This window comes from Macaca mulatta, chromosome 3 (genome assembly GCF_049350105.2).
Source record: "Macaca mulatta isolate MMU2019108-1 chromosome 3, T2T-MMU8v2.0, whole genome shotgun sequence".
Classification (NCBI taxonomy): Eukaryota; Metazoa; Chordata; class Mammalia; order Primates; family Cercopithecidae; genus Macaca; species Macaca mulatta.
The window spans coordinates 142,219,330-142,247,017 of NC_133408.1; the positions used below are offsets into that span (position 1 = coordinate 142,219,330).

Sequence of the window (27,688 nt, forward strand, 5' to 3'; positions counted from 1 at the left end):
GACAGTTTTTCCAACGCCACTTATCAGAGATACACAATCCTTTCCCCATTGTGTGTTCTTGGTGCTTTTGAAGATTAGTTGCCTGTATATGAATGGGTTTATTATTGCATATAAGTTCTAATGAGTGTTAAACTTTATGATTGCTGTAACTGCATATCAGCTGATTTTTAGTTACTTCATTCATATATATTCATCCATTCATCATTTGTTCATTTCTTCATTTTAGGTCAACATATATATGATACCCATTTTGTGCCAGGTACCGTTGAAAGTACACACAAATTAGTACACTTAATTTTCATAAAATTTGTAACTGGTAGAAACTTAAATTGGACCACATTAAATTGTCAGTGTCCAACCATTTTTTGGCCAACAAAAATGGCACTTTCATGTGGTTCCACTTAATATTATTCCCATTTTATAGATGGTGAAACTGAGGCCATAAAGGTTAAGTAATTTGCCTAAAGTTACATAGCTATTAAGTGACAGAGCCAATATTCAAATCCAGGCAGTCTGGCTCCAAAATCCATGCTGCTGCTTGAATTTTATATTCCAGTTGAATTAGTTGATATTGAAACATGGGCTATTTATGGGCCTAAAGAATCCCTACAGCGTGTGCTTCTCTGAATTTATGAAACATCTGATACGGTTTGGAATCCTTCATTCTTCATCCACCTTATTTAATGTCTGTCTGTAGAGGCAGTACAAAAGGAGTTGAAAGTGACCATTCATGAGGGGAATGGATGGTTTAAAATTATCCCAGTGGAATATGAGTTACGAGGTACACCTTAGAAAGAGTGAAGGATTTCAGGAAAACTACCTTTGTGACTTAAATTCTTAATTGTTTGTTGTTAACACAAAAAATTTGGTAGGGAAATGGATTGACAGTTTCAGGTTGGTTCATTACAGATATTCAAGCTTCTTTTGAAAATAAATGAAACTTATGGGGGACATTGTTATGCCTGGAGATGATAAAAATCCACTTTCTACCCAACTCACATTCCTTCACAGGGATAAGGGAAAACATAGAAAAATGTTATCCATAGCGGTCGAGAATTATAAGTAGACATATGGCTTGTGTCTGGGTCAGGTAAGGAAAAGGTGTTTCTCCTTTTTTTTAAAATTATAAAGTTCTAGGGTACATGTGCACAATGTGCAGGTTTGTAACATAGGTATACATGTGCCATGTTGGTTTGCTGCACCTATTAACTTGTCATTTACATTAGGTATATCTCCTAATGCTATCCCTCCCCCAGCTCCCCATCCCACAACAGGCCCCAGTGTGTGATGTTCCCCCACCCCTTGTCCAAGTGTTCTCATTGTTCAGTTCCCACCTATGAGTGAGAACATGTGGTGTTTGGTTTTCTGTCCTTGAGATAGTTTGCTGAGAATGATGGTTTCCAGCTTCACCCATGTCCCTGCAAAGGACATGAACTCATCCTTTCTTATGGCTGCATAGTATTCCATGCTCTCTCCTTTTCTCTTAAATGTTTATTTCCATCATGTGACATGGAAATAGATGGGCGGGAAGTGACACTGGATCATGTGTGTGTGTGTACACGTGCATGCTTGTATGAATTCAGGGTGTTTCTACATGCACATGTGTAAGTGCTTGCTTTCCAGGCCTACTGGACTAATGAGGACTATTTGAGTTAAACAATTGTCAGAAACTTGTAACATGAATTGGTTAAAGTTCAGAAGGGAATAATGGGGACCACAAGAAGGAAGTCAGGGTTTAGAGCTAGGGCATTTGCTTTTAAAAAAAGGAACTATATTGCACTTGCTGGCCAGAGGCGGCCAGGAGCCCTGGAAGATGAAGACTAAAGTTGGGTGGAGCTGATGACTAATTATAGCCAATTTGCTCTGTTGCTCAGAGCTGATGTACAGAGGCCAAGAACAGGTCCCTGAACTTGGGACTGTGCCCTGGGGATAGAGGATGAAGGGTCATCAGGGATCTTTAGGATATGAACACAGGGCTGGAGAGGGAAATTTGAATCCAGAAAATCAATAGGATCAATAATGTAGTGTAAACTTTTCTTCAGAAATAATTTTGTAACTTTTTTTTTTTTTTACTAATAGTTTTGTGAAGAATTTCCAAATCCATTTGAAAAACTTTGTTGTTAATTAGTAAAATAGTGGAGTTTTTTTGGACTCAAGGAAGCTAGTGGACTTATCCTGTTAGCCCATTAACACATGCTTGTGGGCAGAGCCTGTACTTCATCTGACCCTTGATGTTACAAGGACTTAGGACTGTGCCCCATGGCTTGTGATTCATGTTTAGAGAGAGAAAATCCCATGATTTCTCTGAATCTAAGCCCTGCTCATTGGACATCATCCTTTTGCCAGGTACCTTCCCAAGAGCAGGCTATGATTCTTCTGTCATTCCCACATTCAATCAGTTGCGAAGCCTGTGCCTGTTACCGTGCCTCTCTGATTCAGTGCCTCCATTACCTCTGATCCATGTTCAGGCAATAGCTTCTCTATAGGTCTTCATAACTTCTGTAGCAAACTGTTACTCCAACTCATTCTTTCCTGTTGCCATATTAATATCCCAATGGTAAATCTTCTTTCTGTCCCTCTTAAAAACTTTCATTGCCTCCTCAGTCTCTCAAATTAATACATCTCTGTCATTCAGCATTCAACCTCTGTCACCTGCACTCACAAGCATAGAACTGGTCACATTTTTTTAAATGTCTGTTTTTTGTAATTGTCTCCCCCACCAGACTGTAAGGTGTATGGGAGCAGCAATTGTGTCTGTTTTGCTTATTTTTGTACTTTTAGCCCCTTGCCAGGTGTGTGGAAGGGAAGTGCTGAATAAATTAGCTTTTCCAACCTTACCTCTTAATCATTCTCCTAATATGATTCCAACCCACCTGGACCATTTACTATTTTCTGAATATGCCCTATGCTTTCTCATCTTCCCTCTGTTCATGTTCTATTAACACAGCTGCCAGTTATTGAGTAACAGTGATATTATGGTTGAAAGCCTACACTACACTCACACAGTTGATGCAATTTCAACTTACACATTATTATTTATAGGATCCTGGGCAAGTTTCCTAGCTCCTGTGAATCTTGCCTTTTGGCTTTTCCACTTATGAAGTGGGAATCTAGTAATTCCCACCCCATAGTTTTGTATGAGGATCAGATGAGCCAGTACACAGTTTGAAAGCCTTGGTACATGCCCAGTATGGGTTGCGATTGTTATATTGCATGCTAGGCTCTTCATAGACCTGGCTGTAGTTCTCAAAGCAGCCTGTGGGAAAGGTACTGGTGGTTTCATTTTAGAGATGAAGAAATGGAGGCTCAGAAAGGCTTAGTTGCCTGCAGCTGGTGAGTAATAGAGCAGGATTCTGGCCTAGGGCTGCTCATGCCAAACCTGGCTTTTTCTACTGTCCCCACTCATTTCCACTCATAGGAATTGCATCTATCCTTTGAAGCTCCCCACAAATGCCATCACTTCCAAGAGAGCTGTTTTGATTCTCTCCTGGTCTGATACCTTCTCCCATGCATGATGTTCTTATCTTTGTCAATAGTAGCATACTTAGAGATCTGGGTTTTTGTGGGTAGCTCTACCCATGAGACAGGCTTGAGAATGCCTGCCTCTCCACTGAATTCCTATAAATTTGCTATCTGGCCATATTGTTTTAATTCTTTCTTTACTATTCTTTAGTCCAAGTAGACTCTAAAAGCCTTTCTCTGGGGCATACCCAGAGATCAGCCATATAAACTATTCTCTTCTGGTCCAAATTTGTTTCCCTTCAGCAAAAAGGTCCTCATCCCAACAACCTTTTAGTCTGGACGTATGAAGTCTGAAGTGCTTCTGTACGCTTTCGCTACCTTACTGTAGAATCACAAACATATCAAACTGTGAAACCATTGAGCAGGCCTTGCTCTCTTTTTGCATAGGAATGGACCCAAGGAGCAGGGAATGTATAGTTACCAGAAACTTAGTATAGACCCAGCATGATATTTAGTTATGAATAATACAGAGAAGGAAACTTGGACCTTGTTTTCAAGAAATTTAGTTGGTTCCAGGCACCAAGCACTGAACTAAGTGCTTTATTAACATGATCTAATCCATTCCCTGGGGGCTGCTGGAGCTGTTGGCTGACTGCGTTTACCCTCCGGATCTCTCATCCTAGGTTTTCATACTCTGCACACCATCCTCGGGGTCCACTGTCTCCCTTTGCATAACCTGCTGCATTGCATTGACAGTGGAGTGTTGCTTCTCACTGAAACAGCTGTCGTAAGGCTCATGAAAGGTAAGAGGCCCTGAGTTTGCCAGAGTGCTAGTTCCAGTCAGAGCACCGCCAAGGCTAGCTTCTTGGGCGTGCAACCTGTGCAGTCACAAAGAGCCTGGCTGCACTAAGAGTCCCCTTTTCAGTTTAATGCTGCATTACATCTTGAAATTCTTAGTAATATTTGAACAAGGGCTTGCTCATGTTCATTTTATGCTGAGCCCCACAAATTATACAGCTGGTCCTGTGAGCACAATCCATTCCCTGTAATCATCTTTTGGGCCCATTTAAAGTGTCTTAGCCCTTCAAGAGGTCCTAAGGGACTTTACAATCCACATACAACTATTAGATTCCTTTTCTGTGCAAGAGGGCACTTGAGGCTAGGAGCCTCTGCAGGCTCGTTTCTCAAGAAAATGTCACGAAATGGCTTACTTTCAGCTATTAACGCTGTCGTTTCAAAGTTAGACTAGAAATGCAAGGAAAATTATTGAAAGGGGCAATGCTTATATGGATTTGAACTTTAAATTCTGTAGTATAATCACTCAATTCAATTGTATTTTAAGATGATTTTTGTTTATATGAAAGCATTTGTCATTCCTCAAGGTACCTTCTGTTTTAAGTTAGTCAATAAAATTGCTTTGTATCTGGCAGCCTGTTACAGAAAAATCCCTTTTTATTCAGAGAGTCAGAGTAAAATTTCCAAAATGCTGTTAGATTAGCTTCAGACTACACAGTTGGGATATGTCTTATCAAGATGAACCACTCAAGTATTAATATTAACTTGCTGAAGTATCAAAACAGGTATTTGTTTCATTTGCCAATCTCTAACTTTTTTGTAGATCTGGACAATACAGAGAAAAATGAAAAACTGAAATTCAGTATCATTTTGCGGCTTCCTCCGGTAATCCTGAGTTACATTTTATTTTCTCCCTAAGTTTTGGCATGACCCTCCTTCAATTTCTTCTTGCAAGAAGAGCATTTACTTGCTTTGGGTTAAAGTCAATTGAATCGTTTCACTTTTCAATGCTTCCAAGAAATCCCACCCGTCCCCAGCCCTCTGTCAGCTGTTTCCCACTGGGCCTACAAAGCACTTGCTCCTCTGGCTCTGCACTGCCTTGGCACAGTCCAGTGAGAACATTAAGCCATTTTCGCCTCTTAGGAAACCACACTAATATTTACATCTGAGTCTGAGAGGGAGGGAGAGGGGAAACGTGCTTTTGCATTTAAACAGATTTAAATTGGATACATTTGAACACAGGTGAGGACAGAAGGTTCTAGAACGGTATTTCCCCTTACTGCATTTCTACCATGGTAGGAAGACATTCCCGGGTGAAAGGAAGAATGAGAAACACAAGGGAATATCAACACTCAGAGTCAGAGATACTATGAAAATATGAAATTCCACAGCAGGGTCTTTTGAGCCTCTAACTCTGCAAACTTCCTGACCTGAAGCCAGCTCCATCTGCTGTGTACACACCTTGCACACTTGCACCTCTGGCACTGTCCTCTCACGAACGGCTGTCTGTTGTCTTTCTGGACCTAATCGCCCTTCTCTGTAGTAGCCCTTCCCCCTCACTCACAGGCTTACTGAAGCAAAGGCAAGAATAGAAAACAAAGCATATTTTCCATAGCTAGATCTCTCTGGGGAACATTGCTGAATATTTAGTTTGGTCTCCAAATCTGTTTATTTCCCCAGTACTCTTAGGGAATTAAAATTTTCTAGGTGAGACAATGGCAGAGAAGTTGATATAAACATGCGTACACCCCTTAGTTTCCTGTCAAAACATCAGAGTTGGCATGCCCGTCTCTGGTTTTGAAGAGCAGCGGATAAACTCCATTTCAGTAAAAGGGTTTGGCAACATCAGTGTATAAACCACTTTCCTCAATGTAGCATTTGAGAGAGTATTTACTCCCTCATTGAAACTTCATAGGAACATGGCATTTCTCCAAGGGTCCTTATCATCAAGGGCCTGTCTTAGGCTAACCAGCTACTTTGGAATAATGCTTTTATAATTATGAATAGATATAAGGTATGTTTACTTAATATAGTGTGCTGTATATTCTCTACTTTTTTTCAATTTGCATAATAGCTTATTGGTCAGAAGATTTGTAGACTTTGGGATCATCCTATGAGTTCTAACATCATTTCACGGAACCACGTGACGCGACTGCTTCAGAACTATAAGAAACAGGTGAGTTTCTCTGAAAGCACAGCCAACTAAATGTTTTTAGGATCCTGTTTGCCCGTGACAACATATCTATATGGACAGCAATTATAGTTCTTATCACTTTATTTTAAAATTGTGCTTATTGTGGAGAACCAACTTACACCTGAAGTGGTTTCCCTTTTAGCCTCGGAATTCTATGATTGACAAGTCATCGTTCAGTGTAGAATTTCTGCCTCTGAACTACTTCATTGAAATTCTGACAGATATAGAGTCCTCCAATCAAGGTAATTTACTCCCTGTTCTCAGGGTCTTTCCACTTTTCCCTTGACACATCAGTCCTTCCCTATTCACTTCTGTGAACTGACACATCAGTCCTTCCCTATTCACTTCTGTGAACTGTTTTCTTTCCAAAATCCTTTTACATACAAGTAGGCCCTTATAGCAGTTGGTTTACATTAGCAGTACACAATTTACTACCTAAATTACCAAATAATCACCTCTGAAGTTTTAAAAGAGTCAAGAGGTTTAAAGTCCATTTGGTTGATGCAAATGTTCTTGGTGCTGAAGTTTAATAAAATTTAAAAACACATTCTCAAAAAAATCATTTTACTAAAATATAATTATGATTTTAATGAGCTGTGAGCACAAAGTTATAAATGTTTCATGGCCCCATAGTAACTCTTTTTCCCTGCCCCCTCCCCATGTTTTTCCAGCCCTGTATCCTTTTGAAGGACATGACAATGTGGATGCAGAATTTGTAGAGGAAGCAGCTCTGAAACACACCACAATGCTTTTAGGCTTATGAAAAAGAAAACGCAATTGGATCTGCTGCTGCCATTTTAATCTTGCTCATTAACCTTACTCCTGTTGAGAATCCTTTAGCAATATTTAAAATTGGTAACAAAACTAAGAAATTGTTCAGCCATTTGAGTTTCAGGTTGGTACACGTTCAGACAGAACTATAACTGCTGTATCACATTCCAATTTTGAATAGTCATTGAGCAACCAAGTGTAGAGAAATGATAAATGGTCTAAGAAGGCATACAGTGGCATAAACTATGCTCTTCCTAGTAGCTTAATAGGCCACAAGCTAGTTGCACTCTGAAATAAAATATGCTTTAAAAATGTAGGGAACAGTGCTTAGAAAAGCAAAAACGAGGTGTGTCATTGAAATAAGAAGAAGAAAATTAAATGTTATGTAAGAACACTATTTGGAAAGAGATTCCTTTTAAAAACTGAGTTTGTACTAAATCAGATTTGCCATGTCCAGCACAGAATAATTTGTACTTAGTATTTACAGCAGGGTTTGTCTTTGTGAATTCAGATGAAATGTATTTAATTTTTTTATATTTATAAAACGTTGATTTAGGAATATTTTGTCATTAAAAAACCTGAAAACAAAGTTTTGGCCTGACTTTCCCTGTTGTTTGAATGTAGCCTTTTTATTGAAGCCAAGAATCATGAGTCTATGAACTTTTTTTTTTTCAAAGGCCACCATGTGACACCTAACTCATTCTACCATTTCCTTTTTTCACTTTTCTATAGTGATTTCATTCTAACCCACAAATACAGTTGCAGCCCAAGGTCAGCCCACAACCCTTTGCTTTTCTGTCTTCAGACTGAACTTGAGATTTTAATGATTATAAATATCATTAGCTGGTATGATCATTCAACTTCCTGTCTAAAATAATTTTGTTCTAAAAATTGTCCTCTCTTATAGAATTACCCTTTTTGGTCAAATACTTCATGGTCACCAATGACTAGGCTCAAAATCTTGGAGCCTAGTCAATGCAATGCTGATTCTTTCTCTTGATAAGGTCATTATCTTTCAATCCCTGCTTTCATTCATTTCTTTGCATACCTGGATTGTTCTAGCTGCTCCCTAAGGTCTAAATTTATCTTAAATATATTTGAGAAAAACACTAGTTTGATCTGGTCACTCTGCTCATAATCTTTTAATAACTTGCCATTCATTATAGGATAAAATTCAAACTCCTTGACATGCAAAGTATCCCAAATTCCTGCCTTATACAATATGAACATTTTCTTCCAGCCAGGTCAGTTCATTGGGCCTTGAACACAATTCTTGTCTTAGTTCCAAGCCTTGCTTTAGGTTATTTCGCACACCTGGATTCCCTTCTCGTCTGTTAAAATCTTATTCATGCTTACGAGTCAGATAAACAGTTCTGTGATCCAGGCCATTCTAGCACCTGGTGGCATCTTCCTTCTGAGCCAGTATCATGCATTGTAATATTTAAGTATCCCTCCCTTTGTGATGTTATTTTTCTATTCTTAGGTTGCTCAAACTTCCTATGTGTGTATTTTTGAATCCCTAATGAGGTTACTAATTCCTACAATACAGGAACTATGTTTAAATATGCAGTATTTCTTATTTTCAAAGGCAATTCCAAGTAATTGCTTTATGACTCACCAAGCAGGTTAGATTTAGGCTGAGAGAGATTAAATTTCTTTTAAATCTGGCAGGATTAGGACCTTGTACAGATGAATTTAGTAAAATAAAGGGATGGAATATTTCTCACTCCCAGAGTTGCAAAATAAAATTCATAACGCTACCAGTATGAAATAAAGATACTTTCACCCCCTTCCCTCCAGAAACACCGCTGGCCCAGCTAAACAGTCATGCAGCCATGTCATGGGCTTGAGAAACAGCCCTGTGCCCACCCCTGGCAGACATACCCCCCAAGCCTGCTGAGCAGCTGTGTGCCCATGAACTGGACCTGAGAAATGGCCCCATGGGCTACCCCTAATAGACATGATCCCAGGCTAGCTGAGCAGCCTTGCACCCACATACTGGGCTTGAGAAGCAGCTCCATGGGCTGCTCCCAGGCTGGCTGAGCACCTATGTGCCTGTGTCCTGAGCCAGAGAAACAGTCCTGTGGACCACCCTCAGCAGACACATACCCAGGCTAGCTGAGATGCTGTATGACCATGTCCCAGGCCTGAGAAACAGCCCTGTGAGGTGTCCCTACCAAACATGCCTCCAGGCCAGCTGACCAGCTGTGCGTCTGCATACCAGGCCTGAAAAACAGCCCCATAGGATGCTCCTTATAGGCACATGTTCTGGCCTGCCAAGCAGACTTGCACCTGTGCCCTAGGCCTGATGATAAACAGCCCTGTGGGCCACTATCAGCAAATGTGCCCCTAGGCCAGCCATGCAGCCTTGTGCCTGCATTCTGGGCGTGAGAAACAGCACCATGGGCTGCCCTTGGCAGACACGTCCCTAGGCTGAGCAACCACATGCCCATGTTCCTAGCCAAAGTAAAAGCTCCGTGGCTCCAACTCCAGCAAGCCAGACTCCAAGCTGACTGATCCACCATGTGCAGGCATCTGCCCTCAACTTGAAAAATAGCCTGGTGAGCCCACCCCAGTTGCCACATACTTTCTCAATCTAGGCCACTGAGAAACATCACTAGTGTGGATTGCAGCTGAAGAAACTTTAAAGATAGCACACTAGTCTCCTTCCAGCTAGAATGAAGGCCAATGCACTCCACTGAACTGACACCCCACAACTCATTTATACAAATAAGTCTTTCCCTATGAAACCTCCATAAAATTGGAAGAGCTGACTTTTCCACCAGATGCGTAGAAATCAATGTAAGGACATATCAAACATGAAAAAGTAAAGAAACATGACACCTTCAAAGGAAAACAATAATTCTCCAGTAACAGACCCCAATTATAACAAAATATAGGAAATGCCAAAAAATCAAAATAATAATCCTAAGGAAACTCAGATTCAAGAGAATACAGATACATAATTCAACAAAATCAGGAAAACAGTTCATGATTTGAATGAGAAATCCAACAAAGAACCAAACAAATCCTACAGTTGAAGGATTCAATGAATGAAAAACACAATTGAGGGCTGCAACAAGACTAAACCAAGCAGAAGAAAGAATCTCTAAACTTCAAGTATTTTGAAATAATATAGGCAGACAAAGTAAAAAGAATAAAAAGGAATGAAGAAAGCCTATAGGATTTATGGAAAACTATTAAGTGAACAAGTAATCATATTATGGGCATTCCAAAAGGAGAAGAGAAGGGAAAAGATGAGGGAAACATATGTAATGAATAGAAAACTTCACAAGTCATGAGGGAGGGGTGGACATCCAGGTCCAGGAAGCTAAAAGAACCACAAATAGATTCAAGCCAAACAAGTCATCTCCAAGGCACATTGTAGTCAAATTATCAAAAGGCAACAATAAAGAATGCTAAAAGCAGCAAGAAAAAAATGTCAAGTCACATATAAGGTAAACCCCATTAGATTAATAGCAGATTGCTCAGCATAAAACTTACAGACTAGGAGAGAATGGGTTGATATCATCAAAGTACTGAAAGGAAAAAAAAAAGCCAACAATATTATATCTAGAAAAGCTATCCTCCACAAATGAAGGAGAAATAAAATATTTCACAGACAAACTAAAACTAAGGACATCTATCACCACTAGACAGCCCTTACATGAAATCCCATAAGAAATACTCAAGGGAGTCTTACATCTGGAAGTGAAAAGACAATCACCATCCTCATGAAAATATGTGAAACTGGCTGGACATGGTTGCTCACACCTGTAATCTTAGCACTTTGAAAGCCTGAGGTGGGGAGGATCGCTTGAAGCCACAAGTTCAAGGCTGGCCTGCAAAACATAGTGAGACTCTGTCTCTACAGAAAAAAAAAAAAAAATTAAAAACATGCAAAACTGGCAAACTCATCCGTAGAGCCAATACACAAAAATAAAGGACTCAAACCTTATTACTACAGAAAACCATCTACCCACAAAAGTAAATAAGAGGAAGGGACAAAGAATAAATAAAACAACCAGAAAACAATCAATAAAATGACAGGAGTAAGTCCTCACCTGTCAATAATAACCTAAAATGTAAATGGATTAAATCCCCCATTTAAAATATGTAGACTCAGTGGGTGGATCATGGCAGATGGGATGCAGGACTAGATTGCAGCTCCAGAAGAGAAGCATGCAGAGGCTTGCATTATGAATATTAGCTTCAGATCGACTACAAGAACAGACCATCAATCCTGAGAGGACCCACAGATCCTCTGAAGGAAGCAGACTGCTCCTGCAGGACCTGGGAGACACCCCAAATACTGTGAGTGCCCCAATCGTGGAAGTGGGAAACGGAGACCCTCCTCTCCCAGACACACACCCCCATGGAGAAGCTGAATGTCTGTTTGTGGGAGAAGTTCCCGACCTTACCTGGAACTGAGACAAGTTAGAGTCGCGCTGAGTGAAATACAGGGGTAGAGGAAGTAGCAGAAAGGCACTGGGAGCTCGCTGGATCCCCAAGCAGCCCATTCCTGCCTGGCACCACAGGGATCCATCAGGAGGGCGGCCAGAGGAGCAGGGGGTAAGACTCCACAGGGAGAAGGACTTCTCTAGCTGAACTTTGTAACAATTTGAACGGGGCCAGAAGCCTCCTGGCCAGAATTTGGGGAGAGTGCGAAACCGGCTTGCAGACTTCACAGGCGGGGAAAGAACTAAAGCCCTTTTCTTTTGCAGCTGGGAGGCGGAAAGCCTTGGGCAAGTTTTCAAGCCCAACTTGCCCTCCGCCTGGAAACAGACTTTGGGCTATTGTGGGTGGCACCGTGGGAGTGAGACTAGCCTTTCAGTTTGTATGGGAGCTGGGTGAGGCCTGTGACTGCTGGCTTTCCTTCACTTCCCTGACAACCTGCATGACTCAGCAGAGGCAGCCGTAATCCTCCTAGGTACGCAAATCCAGTGACCTGGGAATCTCAACCCCCTCCACCACAGCAGCTGCAGCAAGACCTGCCCAAGGAGAGTCTGAGCTTAGACACACCTAGCCCCATCCCCATCTGATAGTCCTTCCCTACCCACCCTGGTAGTGGAAGGCAAAGGACATATAATCTTGGGAGTTCTAGGGCCACAGCCACCTCTGGTTCCTCTCCACACTACTATAGCTAATGCTTTCTGGAAAGTGCTATCTCTTTCTGGTGGGAGGAGGCCAACCAGCACAAAAATAGAGCATTAAGCCACCAAAGCTAAGGACCCCCATAGAGTCCACTGCACCCTATGCCACCTCCACCAGAACAGGCACTGGTAACCATGGCTAAGAGACCCATAGATGGTTCACATCACAGGACTCTGTAGACAACCCTCAGTACCAGCCTGGAGCCAGGTAGATTAGCTGGGTGGCTAGACCCAAGAGAGAGACAACAGTCACTGTGGTTCGGCTCACAGGAAGCCACATCCACAGGAAAAGGCAGAGAGTACTACATCAAGGGAACACCCTGTGGGACAAAAAAAATTTGAACAATAGCCTTCAGCCTTAGACCTTCTCTCTGACAGAGCCTACCCAAATGAGAAGGAACCAGAAAACCAACCCTAGTAATATGACAAAACAAGACTGGTCAACACCCCCCCAAAATCACATTAGTTCACCAGCAATGGATCCAGACCAAGAAGAAATACCTGATTTACCTGAAAAAGAATTCAGGAGGTTAGTTATTAAGCTAATCAGGGAAGGATCAGAGAAAGGTGAAGTCCAATGCAAGGAAATCCAAAAAATGATACAAGAAGTGAAGGGAGAAATATTCAAAGAAATAGACAGCTTAAAGAAAAAACAAAATTCAGGAAACTTTGGACACACTTTCAGAAATGCAAAATGCTTTGGAAAGTCTCAGCAATAGAATTGAACAAGTAGAAGAAAGAAATTCAGAGCTCAAAGACAAGGTTTTCAAATTAACCCAATCCAATGAAGACAAAAAAATAAAATATGAACAAAGCCTCCAAGAAGTCTGGAATGATGTTAAACAACCAAACTTAAGAATGATCAGTGTTCCTGAGAAAGAAGACAATTCTAAAAGCTTGGAAAACGTATTTGGGGGAATAATCGAGGAAAATTTCCCTGACCTTGCTAGAGACCTAGACAGGCAAACACAAGAAGCACAACGAACACCTGGGAATACATCACAAAAAGATCTTTGCCTAGGCACATTGTCATCAGGTTATCCAAAGTTAAGACAAAGGAAAGAATCTTAAGAGCTGTGAGAGAGAAGCACCAGGTAACCTAGAAAGGAAAACCTATCAGATTTAACAGCAGACTTCTCAGCAGAAACCCCACAAGCTAGAAGGGATTGGGGGTCTTGTCTTCAACCTCCTCAAGCAAAACAAATGTCAGCCAAGAATTTGGTATCCAGCAAACCTAAGCATCACATATGAAGGAAAGATATTTTCAGACAAACAAATGCTGATCAAATTCACCATTACCAAGCCACCACTACCAGAACTGCTAAAAGGAGCTCTAAATCTTGAAACAAATCCTAGAAACACATCAAAACACAATCTCATTAAAGCATAAATCCCACAAGACTTATAAAACAAAAATACAAGTTAAAAAAAATAACAAAAAAATTCCAAAAGTACACAGGCAACAAAGAGCATGATACCTCACATGGTACCTCACATTTCAATACTAACATTGAATCTAAATGGCCTAAATGCTCCACTTCCTAAACATATATGCACCTAACACTGGAGCTCCCAAATTTATAAAACAATTACTAATAGGCCTAAGAAATGAGATAGACAGAAACACCATAATAGTGGGGGACTTGCAAAACTCCACTGACAGCACTTAGGGAGGTCAACAAGACAGAAGGTCAACAAAGTAACAATGCGTTTTAACTATACCCTGGAACAAATGGACTTAACAGATACATACAGAACATTTCGTCTAACAGCCACAGAATACACATTCTATTCAATAGTGCATGGAACTTTCTCCAAGATAGACCATATGATAGGCCATAAAACAAGCCTCAATACATTTAAGAAAATTTAAGTTATATCAAGCACTCTCTTAGACCACAGTGAAATAAAACTGGAAATCAGTTCCAAAAGGAACCTTCAAAACCATGCAAATACATGGAAATTAAATAACCTGCTCCTGAATGAGCATTGGGTCAAAAACAATCAACATGGAAAATAAAAAATTCTTCGAACTGAATGACAATAAATGACACAACCTATCAAAACCTCTGGAATACACCTAAGGTATAGTAAGAGGAAAGTTCATAGCCCTAAACGCCTATATCAGAAAGTCTGAAAGAGCACAGACAATCTAAGTTCACACTTCAAAGATCTAGAGAAACAAGAACAAGCCAAACCCAAATCCAGCAGAAGAAAGGAAATAACCAAGATCAGAGCAGAACTAAACAAATTGAAACAAACAAAAATACAAAAGATAAATGAAACAAAAAGTTGTTTCTTTGAAAAGGTAAATAAAATTGATAGGCCATTAGCAAGATTAACCAAGAAAAGAAGAGAGAAAATCCAAATAACCTCACACTGAGAAACGAAAAGGAGATATTACAACTTACACCACTGAAGTACAAAAGATCGTTCAAGGCTAATATGAACGCCTTTATGCACATAAACTAGAAAACATAGAAGAGATGGATAAATTCTTGGAAAAATACAACCTTCTTAGCTTAAATCAGGAAGAATTAGACACCCTGAACAGACCAATAACAAGCAGCAAGATTGAAACGGTAGTTTAAACATTACCAACAAAAGGCCGGGCGCGGTGGCTCATGCCTGTAATCCCAGCACTTTGGGAGGCCGAGGTGGGTGGATCACTTGAGGTCAGGAGTTTGAGACCAGCCTGGCCAATGTGGCAAAACTCTGTCTCTACTAAATACACAAACATTAACCAAGTGTGGTGGTGCATGCCTGTAGTCCCAGCTACTCTGGAGGCTCAGGCAGGAGAATCACTTGAACCCAGGAGGCGGAAGTTGCAGTGAGCTGAGATCACACCACTGCACTCCAGCCTGGACAAGAGTGAAACTCTGTCAAAAAAATTACCCCCACAAAAAAGTCCAGTACCAGATGGATTCACAGCAGAATTCTACCAGACATTCAGAGAAGAATTGGTACCAATCCTTTTGACACTATTCCATAGGCTAGAGAAAGAAGGAACCCTCCCTAATCCATTCTATGAAGCCAACATCGCCCTAATACCAAAACCAGGAAAAGACACAACCAAAACAGAAAACTACAGACCAATATCCTTGATGAACATAGATGCTAAAATCCTTAACAAAATACTAGCTAACTGAATCCACAAGATATCAAAAAGAGAATCCACCATAATCAAGTAGGTTTCATACCAGGGTTGCAGGGATGGTTTAACATACGCAAGCCAGTAAATGTGATAAACCACATAAACAGAATTAAAAACAAAAATTACATGATCATCTCAATAGGTGCAGAAAAAGCATTTGACAAAATCCAACATCGCTTTATGATTAATATCCTTAGCAAAATCGGCATACAAGGGACATACCTTAATGTAATAAAAGCCATCTATGACAAACCCACAACCAACATAATACTGAATGGGGAAAAGTTGAAAGCATTCCCTCTGAGAACTGGAACAAGACAAGGATGCCCACTCTCACCACTCCTCTTCAACACAGTACTGGAAGTCCTAGCCAGAGCAATCAGGCAAAAGAAATAAAGGATATCCAAATCGATAAAGAGGTAGTCAAATTGTCCCTGTTTGCTGACAATATGATTGTTTACCTTGAAAACCCTAAAGACTCCTCCAGAAAGCTCCTAGAACTGATAAAAGAATTCAGCAAAGTTTCCAGATACAAGATTAATGTACACAAATCAGTAACTCTTCTATACACCAATGGTGACCCAGCTGAGAATCAAATTGAGAACTCAATCCCTTTTATAATAGCTGCAAAAAAAAAACAAAAAACAAAAACGTAGGAATATACCTAACAAAGGAGTCGAAAGACTTCTACAAGGAAAACTGCAAAACACTGCTGAAAGAGATCATAGACAATACAAACAAATGGAAACACATCCCATGCTCATGGATGGGTAGAATCAATATTGTGAAAATGACCATACTGCCAAAAGCAATCCACAAATTCAATGCAATCCCCATCAAAAAACTACCATCATTGTTCACAGACTTAGAAAAGACAATTCTAAAATTCATCTAGAACCAAAAAAGAGCCTGCATAGCCAAAGCAAGACTAAGCAAAAAGAGCAAATCTGAAGGCATCATATTACCTGATTTCAAACTATATTATAAGGCCATAGTCACCAAAACACCATGGTACTGGCATAAAAATAGGCACATAGACCAATAGAACAGAACAGAGAACACAGAAATAAACCCAAATACTTACAGCTAACTGATCTTTGATAAAGCAAACAAAAACATAAAGTGGGGAAAGGACACCCTTTTCAACAAATAGTGCTGGAATAATTGGCTAGCCACATGTAGGAGAATAAAAGTGGATCTTCATTTCTCACCTTATACAAAAATCAACTCAAAGTGGATTAAGGACTTAAGACCTGAAACTATAAAAATTCTAAAACATAACATTGGAAAAACACTTCTAGACATTGGCTTAGGCAAGGATTTCATGACCAAAACCCCAAAAGAAAATGCAATAAAATCAAAGATAAATAACTGGGACCTAATTAAACTAAAGAGCTTTTGCACAGCAAAAGGAACAGTCAGCAGAGTAAACAGACAACCCACAGAGTGGGAGAAAATCTTCATAATCTATACATCTGACAAAGGACTAATAACTAGAATCTACAACAAACTCAAACAAATCAGTAAGAAAAAAAAATCCCATCAAAAAGCAGGCTAAGGACATGAACAGACAATTCTCAAAAGAAGATATACAAATGGCCAACAAACATATGAAAAAATGCTCAACATCACTAATAATGAGAGAAATCCAAATCAAAACCACAATGCGATACCACCTTACTGCTGAAAGAATGGCCATAATCAAAAAAAGAAAAAAACAGTAGACGCTGGCATGGATTCGGCAATCAGGGAATCCCACTTACACTGCTGGTGGGAATGTAAACTAGTACAACCACTATGGAAAACAGTGTGGAGATTCCTTAAAGAATTAAAAGCAGAACTACCATTTGATCCAACAATCCCACTACTGGGTATCTATGTAGAGGAAACAAAGTCATTATTCAAAAAGATACTTGCACATGCATTTTTATAGCAGCACAATTCACAATGGCAAAATCATGGAACCAACCCAAATGCCCATCAATCAATGAGTGGATAAAGAAACTGTGATACATATATATAGACACACACACACACACACACACACACACACACACACGGAATACTACTCAGTCATAAAAGGGAATGAATTAACAGCATTTGCAATGACCTGGATGAGACTTGAGACTATTATTCTAAGTGAAGTTACTCAGGAATGGAAAACCAAACATCATATGTTCTCAATGATATGTGGGAACTAAGCTATGAGGACACAAAGGCATAAGAATGATACAATGGACTTAGGTGACTTCGGGGGGGAGTGGGAGGGGGCAAGGAATAAAAGTCAACATATATGGTGCAGTGTATACTGCTTGGGTGATGGGTGCACCAGGATCTCACAAATCACCACTAAAGAACTTATTCCTATAACCAAATACCATTTGTAACCCAATAACTTATGGAAAAATTAAATAAAATTATACTTAAAAAATAAATTATATCAAGTGGCTGATTGGATTAAAGAAAACTAAGACCTAACTGTATGCTGCCTACAAGAAACTCACCTCACTTGTAAAGTCACACATAGACTGAAAGTGAAGGGATAGAAAAAGATATTTCAAGCACATGAAAACCAAAAGTGAGCAGGAGTAGCTATATTTATATGAGACAAGACAAACTTCAAGTCAAAAGCTCTAAAAAGAGACAGAGAAGACCATTATATACTAATAAAGGGATCAACTCAGCAATAAAACAATTATAAATATATATGCACCCAACACCAGAGCACTCAGATATATAAAGCAAATATTAGAGCTAAAGGGAGTGATAGACCTCAGTGCAAAAATAGTTGCAGATTTCAACACCTCATTCTCAGCACTAAACAAATAATCTATATAGAAAATCAACAAAGAAAAATTGGATTTAAACCATACCATGCACCAAATGGACCTAACAGACATTTACAGAACATTTCACCCAACAGGTGAAATGCAGGATACATGTTCTTTTCATCAGCACATGAAACATTCTTCAGGACTGACCATAGGTTAGAAATAAAACAAGTCTCAAAAAAAAATTTTTTTTTTTTCAGATGGAGTCTCACTCTGTTGCCCAGGCTGGAGTGCAATAGTGCAATCTTGGCTCACTGCAACCTTTGCCACCTGGGTTCAAGCCATTCTCCTGCCTCAGCCTCCCAAGTAGCTGAAACTACAGGCATGTGCCACCATGGCCAGCAAATTTTTATATTTTTAGTAGAGACAGGGTTTCACCATGTTGGCCAGGCTGGTCTCAAACTCTTGACCTCAAGTGATCCGCCCGCCTCGGCCTCCCAAAGTGCTGGGATTACAGGCATGAGTCACTGCGCTCGGCCTCCAAATTTATTTTTTAAATCAAAATCTATCAAATATCTGACCATAATGGAATAAAATTAGAAATAAATAATGAGAACATTTGAAACTATACAAATACATGGAAATTAAACAACATGCTCCTGAATGACCAAAATGAATAAGAAATTAAGGAAGAAATTAAAAAATTCCTTGGAACAAATGAAAATGGAAACACAACATGCCAAAACGTATGGGACACAGCAAAAGCAGTAGTGAGAGGCAAGTTTATAGCAACAAATGCTTACATGAAAAAACTAGATTTCAGATAACCTAATGATATACCTCAAGCAATTAGAAAATCAAGAACAAATCAAAGTCAAAATTGTAGGAGACACAAATAATAAAGATTACAGCAGAAATAAATGAAATTGAGAGTAAAAAAATACAAAAGATCAACAAAACAAAAAGTGGGTTTTCTGAAAAAAAAAATAAACACATTCAACAAACCATTAACTAGACTAAGGAAAAAAGAGAGAAGACCCAAATAAATGAAATCAAGAGCAAAAAAGGGGATGTCCCAACAGATACAAAAAATAATTCCAGGGTACTTTGAATTACTATATGTCAAGTTAGAAAACCTAGAGGAAGTGAATAAACTCTTTGACATATACAATCTGCCAAGGTTGAATAGGGAAGAACTAGAAAACCTGAACAGATCAATACAAAGCAATTAGATTAAATCAGTAATAAAACGTCTTCCACACCTGTAATCCAGCACCTTGGGAGGCCAAGGCAGGTGGATCATTCAGGGCCAGGAGTTTGAGAACAGCCTGGCAAAACCCCGTCTCTACTAAAAATTCCAAAAATTAGCCAGGCATGGTAGTGCATGCTTATAATCCCAGCTACTTGGGAGGCTGAGGCAGGAGAATCACTTGAACCTGGGAGGCAGAGGTTACAGTGAGCCAAGATTTGGCCACTGCACTACAGTCTAGGTGACAGAGCAAGACTCTGTCTCAAAACAATAAAATAAAATAAAATATATAAAATAAAATGTAAAATAAAATAAAGTAGTCTTCCAACAAAGAAAAATCCAGATGGTATCATTGCTGAATTCTACTGAACCTTTAAAGAAGATTTTTTTCTTACATGGGTAAATCATGTAATGCTGAAGTTTGAGGTACAAATGATCCTGTCATCCAGGTAGTGGGCATAGTACCCAACAGGTAGTTTTTCAACTCTCCCCACCTCCCTCCCTCTTCTCCCTAATAGTCTGTTGCTTCCACCTTTATATCCATGTGTACTCATTGTTTAGCTGCCACTTTTAAGTGAGAACATATAGTATTTGGTTTTCTGCTCCTGTGTCAATTTGCTTAGGTCAGTGGCCTCCAATTGTATCCATGTTGCTGCAAAGAATGTGATTTTATTCCTTTTTTATGGCTGTATTCTATGGTGTATATGTATCACATTTTCTTTATCCAGTCCAGTGTTAATGGGCATCTAGGTTGATTCCATGTCTTTGCTATTGTGAATAGTGCTTTGATGAATGTACAAGTGCACATGTGCTTTTAGTAGAACAATTTATTTTCCTTGGGTATATACCCAGTAATGGGATTGCTGGGTTAAATGGTAGTTCTGTTTTTAATTCTTTCCGAAGTGGCTGAACTAATTTGACATTCCCACCAGCAGTGTTAAGCATTCCCTTTTTCCTGCAACCTTACCAACATCTTTTTTGTGTGTGTGACTTTTTAATAATAGCCATTCTGGCTTGGTGTGGTGGCTCATACTTATAATCCTAGCACATTTTGGAGGCTGAGGCAGGAGGATTGCGTGAGGCCAGGAGTTTGAAAGCAGCCTAGGTCATACAGTGAGACTCCATCTCTACAACAAATAAAAGTATTAGCTGGGTGTGGTGGTGTGCACCTGTAGTCCCAGCTACTCAGGAGGCTGAGGTGGGAGGATCACTTGAGCCCTGGAGGTGGAGGCTGTAGTGAGCCAAGATCATGTCACTGCACTCCAGCCTGGGTGATAGAGTGAGACTCTGTCTCCCAAAATAAATAAAATAAAATAAAACAAAACAACAATACTACCCAAAGCAATCAACAGATAGATTGCAGTCACTATCAAAAAACTAATGGCATTCTTCAAATAAGAAAAACAATCCTAAAATTTGTATATAACCCCAAAAGACCCCAAATCGCCAAAGCAATCCTGAACAAAATGAACAAAGCTGGAGGTATCACACTACCACATTTCAAATATACTACAAAGCTCTAGTAACCAAAACAGCATGACACTGGGATAAAAACAGATACATAGACCAATGGAACAAAATAGAGAATCAAGAAATTCATCCACATATCTATAGACAACTGATTTTTGACAAAGGTGCCAAGAATACTCATTGGGAAAAGGACAGTGTCTACAATAAATGGTACTGGGGAAACTGGAGGTCCTTATACAGAAGAATGAAACTAGTCCCCTACCTCTGACCCTATTTAAAAATCAACTCAAAATTATCAAAGACCTAAATATAGGACCCAAAACCATAAAACTACTGGAAGAAAGAATAGGAGAAATGCTTCAGGACATTGGCCTGGGAAAATATTTTATGAATAAGACCTCAAAACACAGGCAACAAAAGCAAAACTAAACAAATGAGATTACATCAAACTTTAACCTTCTGCACAGCAAAGGAAACAACAGAGTGAAGACAACCTACAGAATCAGAGAAAATAGTTGCACACTAATCATCCAATAGGGGATTCATATCCAGAATAAATAAGGAACTCAAATATCTTAACACCAAAAAAACACTACAAAAACAACAATCTGATTTAAAAATGGGTAAATGACCTGAACAGACATTTCTCAAAAGACATACAGATGGCCAACAGGTATATGAAGAAATGCTCAACATCACTAATCATCAGGGAAATCAGGGAAATAGAAATAAAAAAAAAATGAGGTATCATCTCACCCCAACTATGATAGCTATTACCAAAAAGTTAAAAAATAACAAATGCTGGTAAAGATACAGAGAAAAGGAGCTCTTATATACACTGTTGGTAAGAATGTAAACTAGAGAAGTCACTATGAAGAATGATATGGAAGTTCCTCAGAAAACTACAAATAGAACTAACATATGATCCAGCAATCTCCCTACTGGAAATTTATCCAAAGGAAAGAAAATCAGAATACTGAAGAGACATCTGCACCCCCATATTTACTGCAGTGCTATTCACAATAGGCAAGATATGAAATCAACCTAGGTGTCCAACAACAGATAAACACATAAAAGAAAATGGGAGTTACACACACACACACATACATATCATATACATAATGGAATACTATTCAGCCACAAAAAAGAACAAAATCCTGTAATTCGTGGCATCGTGAAAGGAACTGGAGGATATTATGTTCATTGAAATAAGCCAGGTACAGAAAGTTAAACACCACATGTTCTCACTCATTTGTGTAAGCAAAAAACTGTTCTCACTCATGTGGAAGCTAAAAGTAGAACAGCGGATACAAGAGGCTGGGAAGGTTAGGGGAAAGGATGAGGAAAGGAAGGAATGGGGTAGATTTGTTAATAGACACAAAATTACAGTGAAATAGGTGGAATAAGTCCTATGTTCTATACCACTGTAGGATGACTATAGGTAACAATAATATATAGTTTCAAACAGCTAGGAGGATACTGAATATTCCCAACACAAAGAAATGATAAAGTTTGAATGTATACGCTAATTACCCTGATCTGATCACTATACATTATATGTACTGAAACTTCACTATGTACCCCATGAGTAGGTACAATTATTATTAGTCAAAAAAGTAAAATGAAAAAAAATGCAAACAGCCATGACAAGTTTCACTACTTTACATAATTTAGATTTACCAAGATTAAGTGCTACTTCTTATTCGACAAAGTGAGTTATGCCTTTGCAATACTTGAGATATTTTCCTTTTCAAATAGCCATTGTTTCTTTTTAAAGTGTGTAGATTGAACGGTATTTGTTTTTTCTTTAATAAACAAAGACTACTCTGCCAATTTCTGTACTTCATTGAAAAGAGATTTATTTTTAGTGCATTTTTATAGCACCTTGCCAACTACAAATTTCTGGAATGTACTCAACATAAAGAGTGAAAAAGAAAATATAAGCAATTCAAATATATACTTTGACATATAAATGTAGGACAGTTCTGTGTCCTATTCAATGTCATGAAAGGTATAGTAGTTGGTAGGTAAAAAGAAACCATGTTGTACTCTGTTGTTGACTAATTGTGGTTACCTTACTTATCAATAAAATTGCAAGTATTATGCTCACATTTTTCACCTGTGGGTACAAGGAAGCCTGGTTGAAGTCCTCTCCTTGAGAGGCCTGGATTTGTTCACCTACTCAGATTTCAATTGGCTTTATAATAGGTTTCCTTATGTGCCTCATATTGGCTCCAGGTTCACTGGGTTTAAAAGGAGCCAAAGCACCATAAGGTTTTGGCAAAGGAAGAGTGGCCTCTGCTTCTGGGATGTAGGCATTTGGACGCTGCTCTGCAGTCGTGTAAACACCATTGGGCATCTGGCGATTATCTGCTTCCAAGAACTCCTGCAAAGAATGATTTTTCCTTTTCAGTTCTCTGAAAACTCTGGTGAAGTCACTTTATCCTTAGGTCCCAAAAGACGCAGCTGGCCTGGACAGTCTTTGACTGTGCTAGCTGATACTCCCCAAAGGGATGGGAGGAGTAGGAGGGTGGAATCACACCACACACACACACACACACACACACACACACACACACCCACCCCTCATTGGAATGGGCTGTATTGCTTCAGCATCACATTATTCCTGGAGTTTAGGGTTTTTCAAAGACTGCTTCGTGGGTCCTAACTATGTTTCCACCTCAATATCTGTCATCAAGCACTAATTATTTCCCTGTTTTTGACAAAGGCAGAGCAACATATTTCCTTTGGTAAGTCATTGGTGAGCAAATATTACAATGGAAGAGATAGAGGAGTAAAGTGCAACCAGAGGAGGAAAACGGTCACCAGCTTGCTCTGAGCCGCAACGTTTTCGAGATTTTGCCTGTGCCTCTGGAAAACAGAGTAATCACTTACTGCACTAAAAAGCCCTCTGATAAATGACAGTGGGACACCACAGGTAAAATCTGAATGCCCTAAAAGGAACAGTCCCAAGTGGTGCGGAAATTATAAATCATGTAATTTATACCTGTGCTCAGGCATTCCTAGTGTGTTTTGAATGCAGTTTTGTCTTGGGTTCAGGAGCAAATAGGGACCCTTTTGGTGACATCCACTGGACAGTTTGAGTGAGTTGTACATCTGGAGGATGTAGACTCCTTGGAAAGAGATGCCTAATTCCAGTCTGAGAATACTGACAGGTCATGGGGGTAGGCAGAAGATCTGGTATCTAACTTGCAGGGGGAGTCAGTGATAGACCTAGCCTTAGGCCAGAGGACTAAGGTGGGAAAATAAAGGGGGGCCGCTGAGGCCTATGATGTACATCGAGCATCTGCAGAAGGCATGGCAACTATAATGTGGGTGGAGGCCTCACTGTATGCTGTGGAGGCCACAGCAGATGAACATGGAACAGTCAGGTGTGGTCTGAGCAGAGGTGCCAAGACAGAGATTGGAGACTTAGAGACAAGACCGATGCCAGCCTGGTCGTCACTATGCTGGTGGAAGGCCATGATGTTCAGCCTCGGCAGCCCAGGATGTAAGGCTGTGGGGTGGGACCTGTGCTTGCTAAGTGTTCTTCATTGAGTATTGTGGCACTCTGGATTACTGCACTTTGACTTATCTATAGAATATCTTTAAACACACTTCTGATGACTGTTGGGACTGTGTGTGGTAGAGTGGGGAAATTTTTCTTATACTGTGGGATGAATGACCCCCTGAAAGCAGCCCCTGCTGGCACCCTTTAGAAAAGCAATACAGGAGCCAAAGCCTACCTGAGACTTTTCAGCGAGGGCCAAGGCATGCATTTCTTCATCTCGAAGGACCTTCAACCATTCTTTCTCAATTTCCTTATTGAGTGGCAGACCTTTTTCTATCCTGGAATTGCAAGTGAAGATGAAGTCTTCTTTCTCCCTGACTTCCTTTTGGAGTTCAATGGTTAGGGCTTGTTTCATGGACAGCTCAGCAACAACAGCCATCATTTTCTCAGTGGCATTTTTTATCCTTCTTTGATAGCCATTCATCTAGAATTAAAGAGCCCAAGGCTTAGTCTATGTATGCGGTCCACGAAGACTTAAAATGGCAGGCTGCTGGCCGTCTATAATGGTGGGGTGCATTTTTGCCTGAAGGAAGGAGGGTCTAACTTGGAATTCACAGAAATTAAGAACTGGAAGAGACTGCAGAGATTGAGCCGAACGCCCTGGTTGTGTAAGGACAAGGAGAGAACAAGAAAAGGATTTGTTTATCTAGTTACTAGATTTCAAGGTGGATAACATTAAGGAGAATAGGTTAGTGCCCATTTTTAAGCATTTTTAAGAGGTGAGAAGGAGAGGTGGAAGGATGTGTTTTTTTGTTTGTTTTTGAGACGGAGTCTCGCTCTGTCGCCGGGGCTGGAGTGCGGTGGCGTGATCTTGGCTCACTGCAAGTTCTGCCTCCTGGGTTCACGCCATTCTCCTGCCTCAGCCTCCCGAGTAGCTGGGACTACAAGCGCCCAACACTACACCTGGCTTTTTTTATTTTTAGTAGAGATGGCGTTTCACCATGTTAGCCAGGATGGTCTCGATCTCCTGACCTTGTGATCCATCTGCCTTGGCCTCCCAAAGTGCTGGGATTACATGCGGGAGCCACTGCGCCCAGCCAGGGATGTTCTTTTTTTTTTAAATTAAAATAAAGACAAGGTCTTGTTCTGTTGCTCACACTGGAGTATAGTAGTGTGATCACAGCTTACTGCATCCTGGAACTCCTGGACTCAACCGCTTCTCCTGCCTCAGCCTCCTAAGTAGATAGGACTATAGCCATGCACCACCACACTTGGCTAATTTATTATTTTTGTAGCCATGGGGACTTGCTGTGCTGACAAGGCTGGTTTTTAACTCCTGGGCTCAAGCAGTCTTCCTGCCTTGGCCTCCCAAAGTGCTGGGATTGCACGCATGACCCACTGTGCCCAGCCAAGAGTGTTCTTGATGCCTAAATTCTAGCTTAATTTGACGTTATTAGTTTGTCACTTATCCAGGGGCAAAAATCTGGTAGAACTAACGTTCCTCTTTGCTTATGTAAGATGATCAGCAGAAGTTCTGCATCTGAAATGACTTTTTAAATGAAAACCGTCACACTGACATGTTGGCGTTATTGATAATTCCTGGTGTGCATCATTACTAGGTCAGAAACATGCATGAGCCGAGCTGGGGAAAACTTAGTCAATAACTTAGAATGAGAGCTGTTCCTGGAGTGTTTTGTCTGTTTGTTTTGAGACAGGGTCTCACTCTGTCACTCAGGCTGGAGCACAGTGGTGTGGTATCAGCTCACTACAACCTCTGTCCCTGAGGCTCAAGTGATCCTCCCACTTCAGCCTCCCAAGTAGCTGGGACCACAGGTGTGCACCATCACGCCTGGCTATTTGTTTTTGTATTTTTCATAGAGATGGGGTCTCACTATGTTTCCTAGGCAGGTCTTGAACTCCTGAGCTCATGTGATCTACCCGCCTTGGCCTCCCAAAGTGCTGGGATTACAGGCGTGAGCCACTGCGACCAGATCTTTTTTTTTTTTTAAACTTATTAATATCAGCTATTTAGCATTAATACAGTTAAAAGGTAGCACTAATTGGAAAAAAAAAATCTCAAAAGGCAGGAAAGAAGTAAAACTGGAATTAGGGGTTCCTGTAATCTCTCTGTCTTATAAATGGTAGAATCCTTTAGTGTGATAGCCATAGGGGGCAGTTCAGTGGTGATACCTTCTACCTGGCAACACTCACCAGTTCCGCCTACCTTGCCTTATTTTTTCTTCACATCATGTCTCACTGCTGATATGATACATGTTTTTCTCTATTTGATTAGTCTGTTATCCTGTAAGAATGTACTCTTCATGAGGACAAGGACTATTTGTTTTACTCATCATCATAGTCCCAGTGCTCAGGACAGTGCTTGGAATATAAGAGGCACCCCTGCCCCCAAATTAAAGTTGAATATTTTCTGAATGAAGGAATGAATGAACTCTTAGTCTGTTTCATTCTTTGTTCTTGGACCAGGATAAATTGGGACATGCAAATGAGCTTCCAAATACTACACCTAATGTTGAATACCTTCCTCTCCTAAAGAGCATATCCGGTCACATCTGTACCTCTGCTTAGAGGAATGTTACGGCTAGTGATTTACCTGCCTCTGAAAATGTAATAACTGATTATTATATACAAATTTTGCCTCCTTAATGGTAGGTAATATAAATTTTTATGACTTCTATACTGAACTAAGTTTTAGGAAGCATGTATCGAATAAAAATGACTACCACTAAAAACTTCAATGAGTTATAAGTTTTGCCATTTTTATTTGGCTTTGACAACTTCCACTAACAGACTGATCAGTCCAGCAGCACTGGTGCAATTCACAACTTTAAGTCATAAAATAAGAAATGCTAAGACTTAGATAAGCTAATGCACTTTGAGTGAATTATCATGTCTGATGTGTCTTTAAATGTTGCTGCCTTTCCTTTTTTAAATGAATTTCCTTTTCTTTGGGGGGAGTCATTTTCCACTCAACCACTGCACACTTGAGTGTGTATGTCCGTCTGTGTAACTAGCCAACTTCCCTTCTCTTCCATAAATTAGAAAACAAAGCTTCGTATTATTCTGGGTTGCTCCAAGTCTTAACTGAGATTTCCCACTTTCTGCTCCCACTTCTGTTGGGAAATTTGCAAGAGGAGCCA

General features: G+C 40.0%; 2 protein-coding genes across 20 annotated transcripts in view; one reads left to right on the top strand and one right to left on the bottom strand.

Annotated features, from left to right (window-relative positions):
- The window catches only part of GSAP (gamma-secretase activating protein), a 105,091-nt gene extending 97,280 nt beyond the window's left edge, over positions 1-7,811 (top strand). For all 6 annotated transcript variants that reach the window (XM_001083448.5, XM_028846141.2, XM_077997125.1 and 3 more), the window contains 5 exons: positions 4,146-4,265; positions 5,081-5,142; positions 6,332-6,433; positions 6,594-6,693; positions 7,123-7,811. In XM_001083448.5, the coding sequence (XP_001083448.1) occupies positions 4,146-4,265; positions 5,081-5,142; positions 6,332-6,433; positions 6,594-6,693; positions 7,123-7,214 (476 nt within the window). In that variant the 3' untranslated portion in view covers positions 7,215-7,811. The remainder of the gene's footprint in view (positions 1-4,145; positions 4,266-5,080; positions 5,143-6,331; positions 6,434-6,593; positions 6,694-7,122) is intronic.
- The window catches only part of CCDC146 (coiled-coil domain containing 146), a 251,767-nt gene that overhangs the window by 33,367 nt on the left and 190,712 nt on the right, over positions 1-27,688 (bottom strand). For 11 of the 14 annotated variants that reach the window (XM_077997123.1, XM_028846140.2, XM_077997120.1 and 8 more), the window contains 2 exons: positions 24,766-25,014; positions 22,853-23,405 (listed from right to left, as the gene is read on the bottom strand). In XM_077997123.1, coding sequence (XP_077853249.1) covers positions 23,202-23,405; positions 24,766-25,014 — 453 coding nt within the window. In that variant the 3' untranslated portion in view covers positions 22,853-23,201. Of the gene's footprint in view, positions 1-22,852; positions 23,406-24,765; positions 25,015-27,688 lie in introns of those variants that run through there. The other 3 variants (XM_077997122.1, XM_077997119.1, XM_015134198.3) reach the window with 1 other exon arrangement.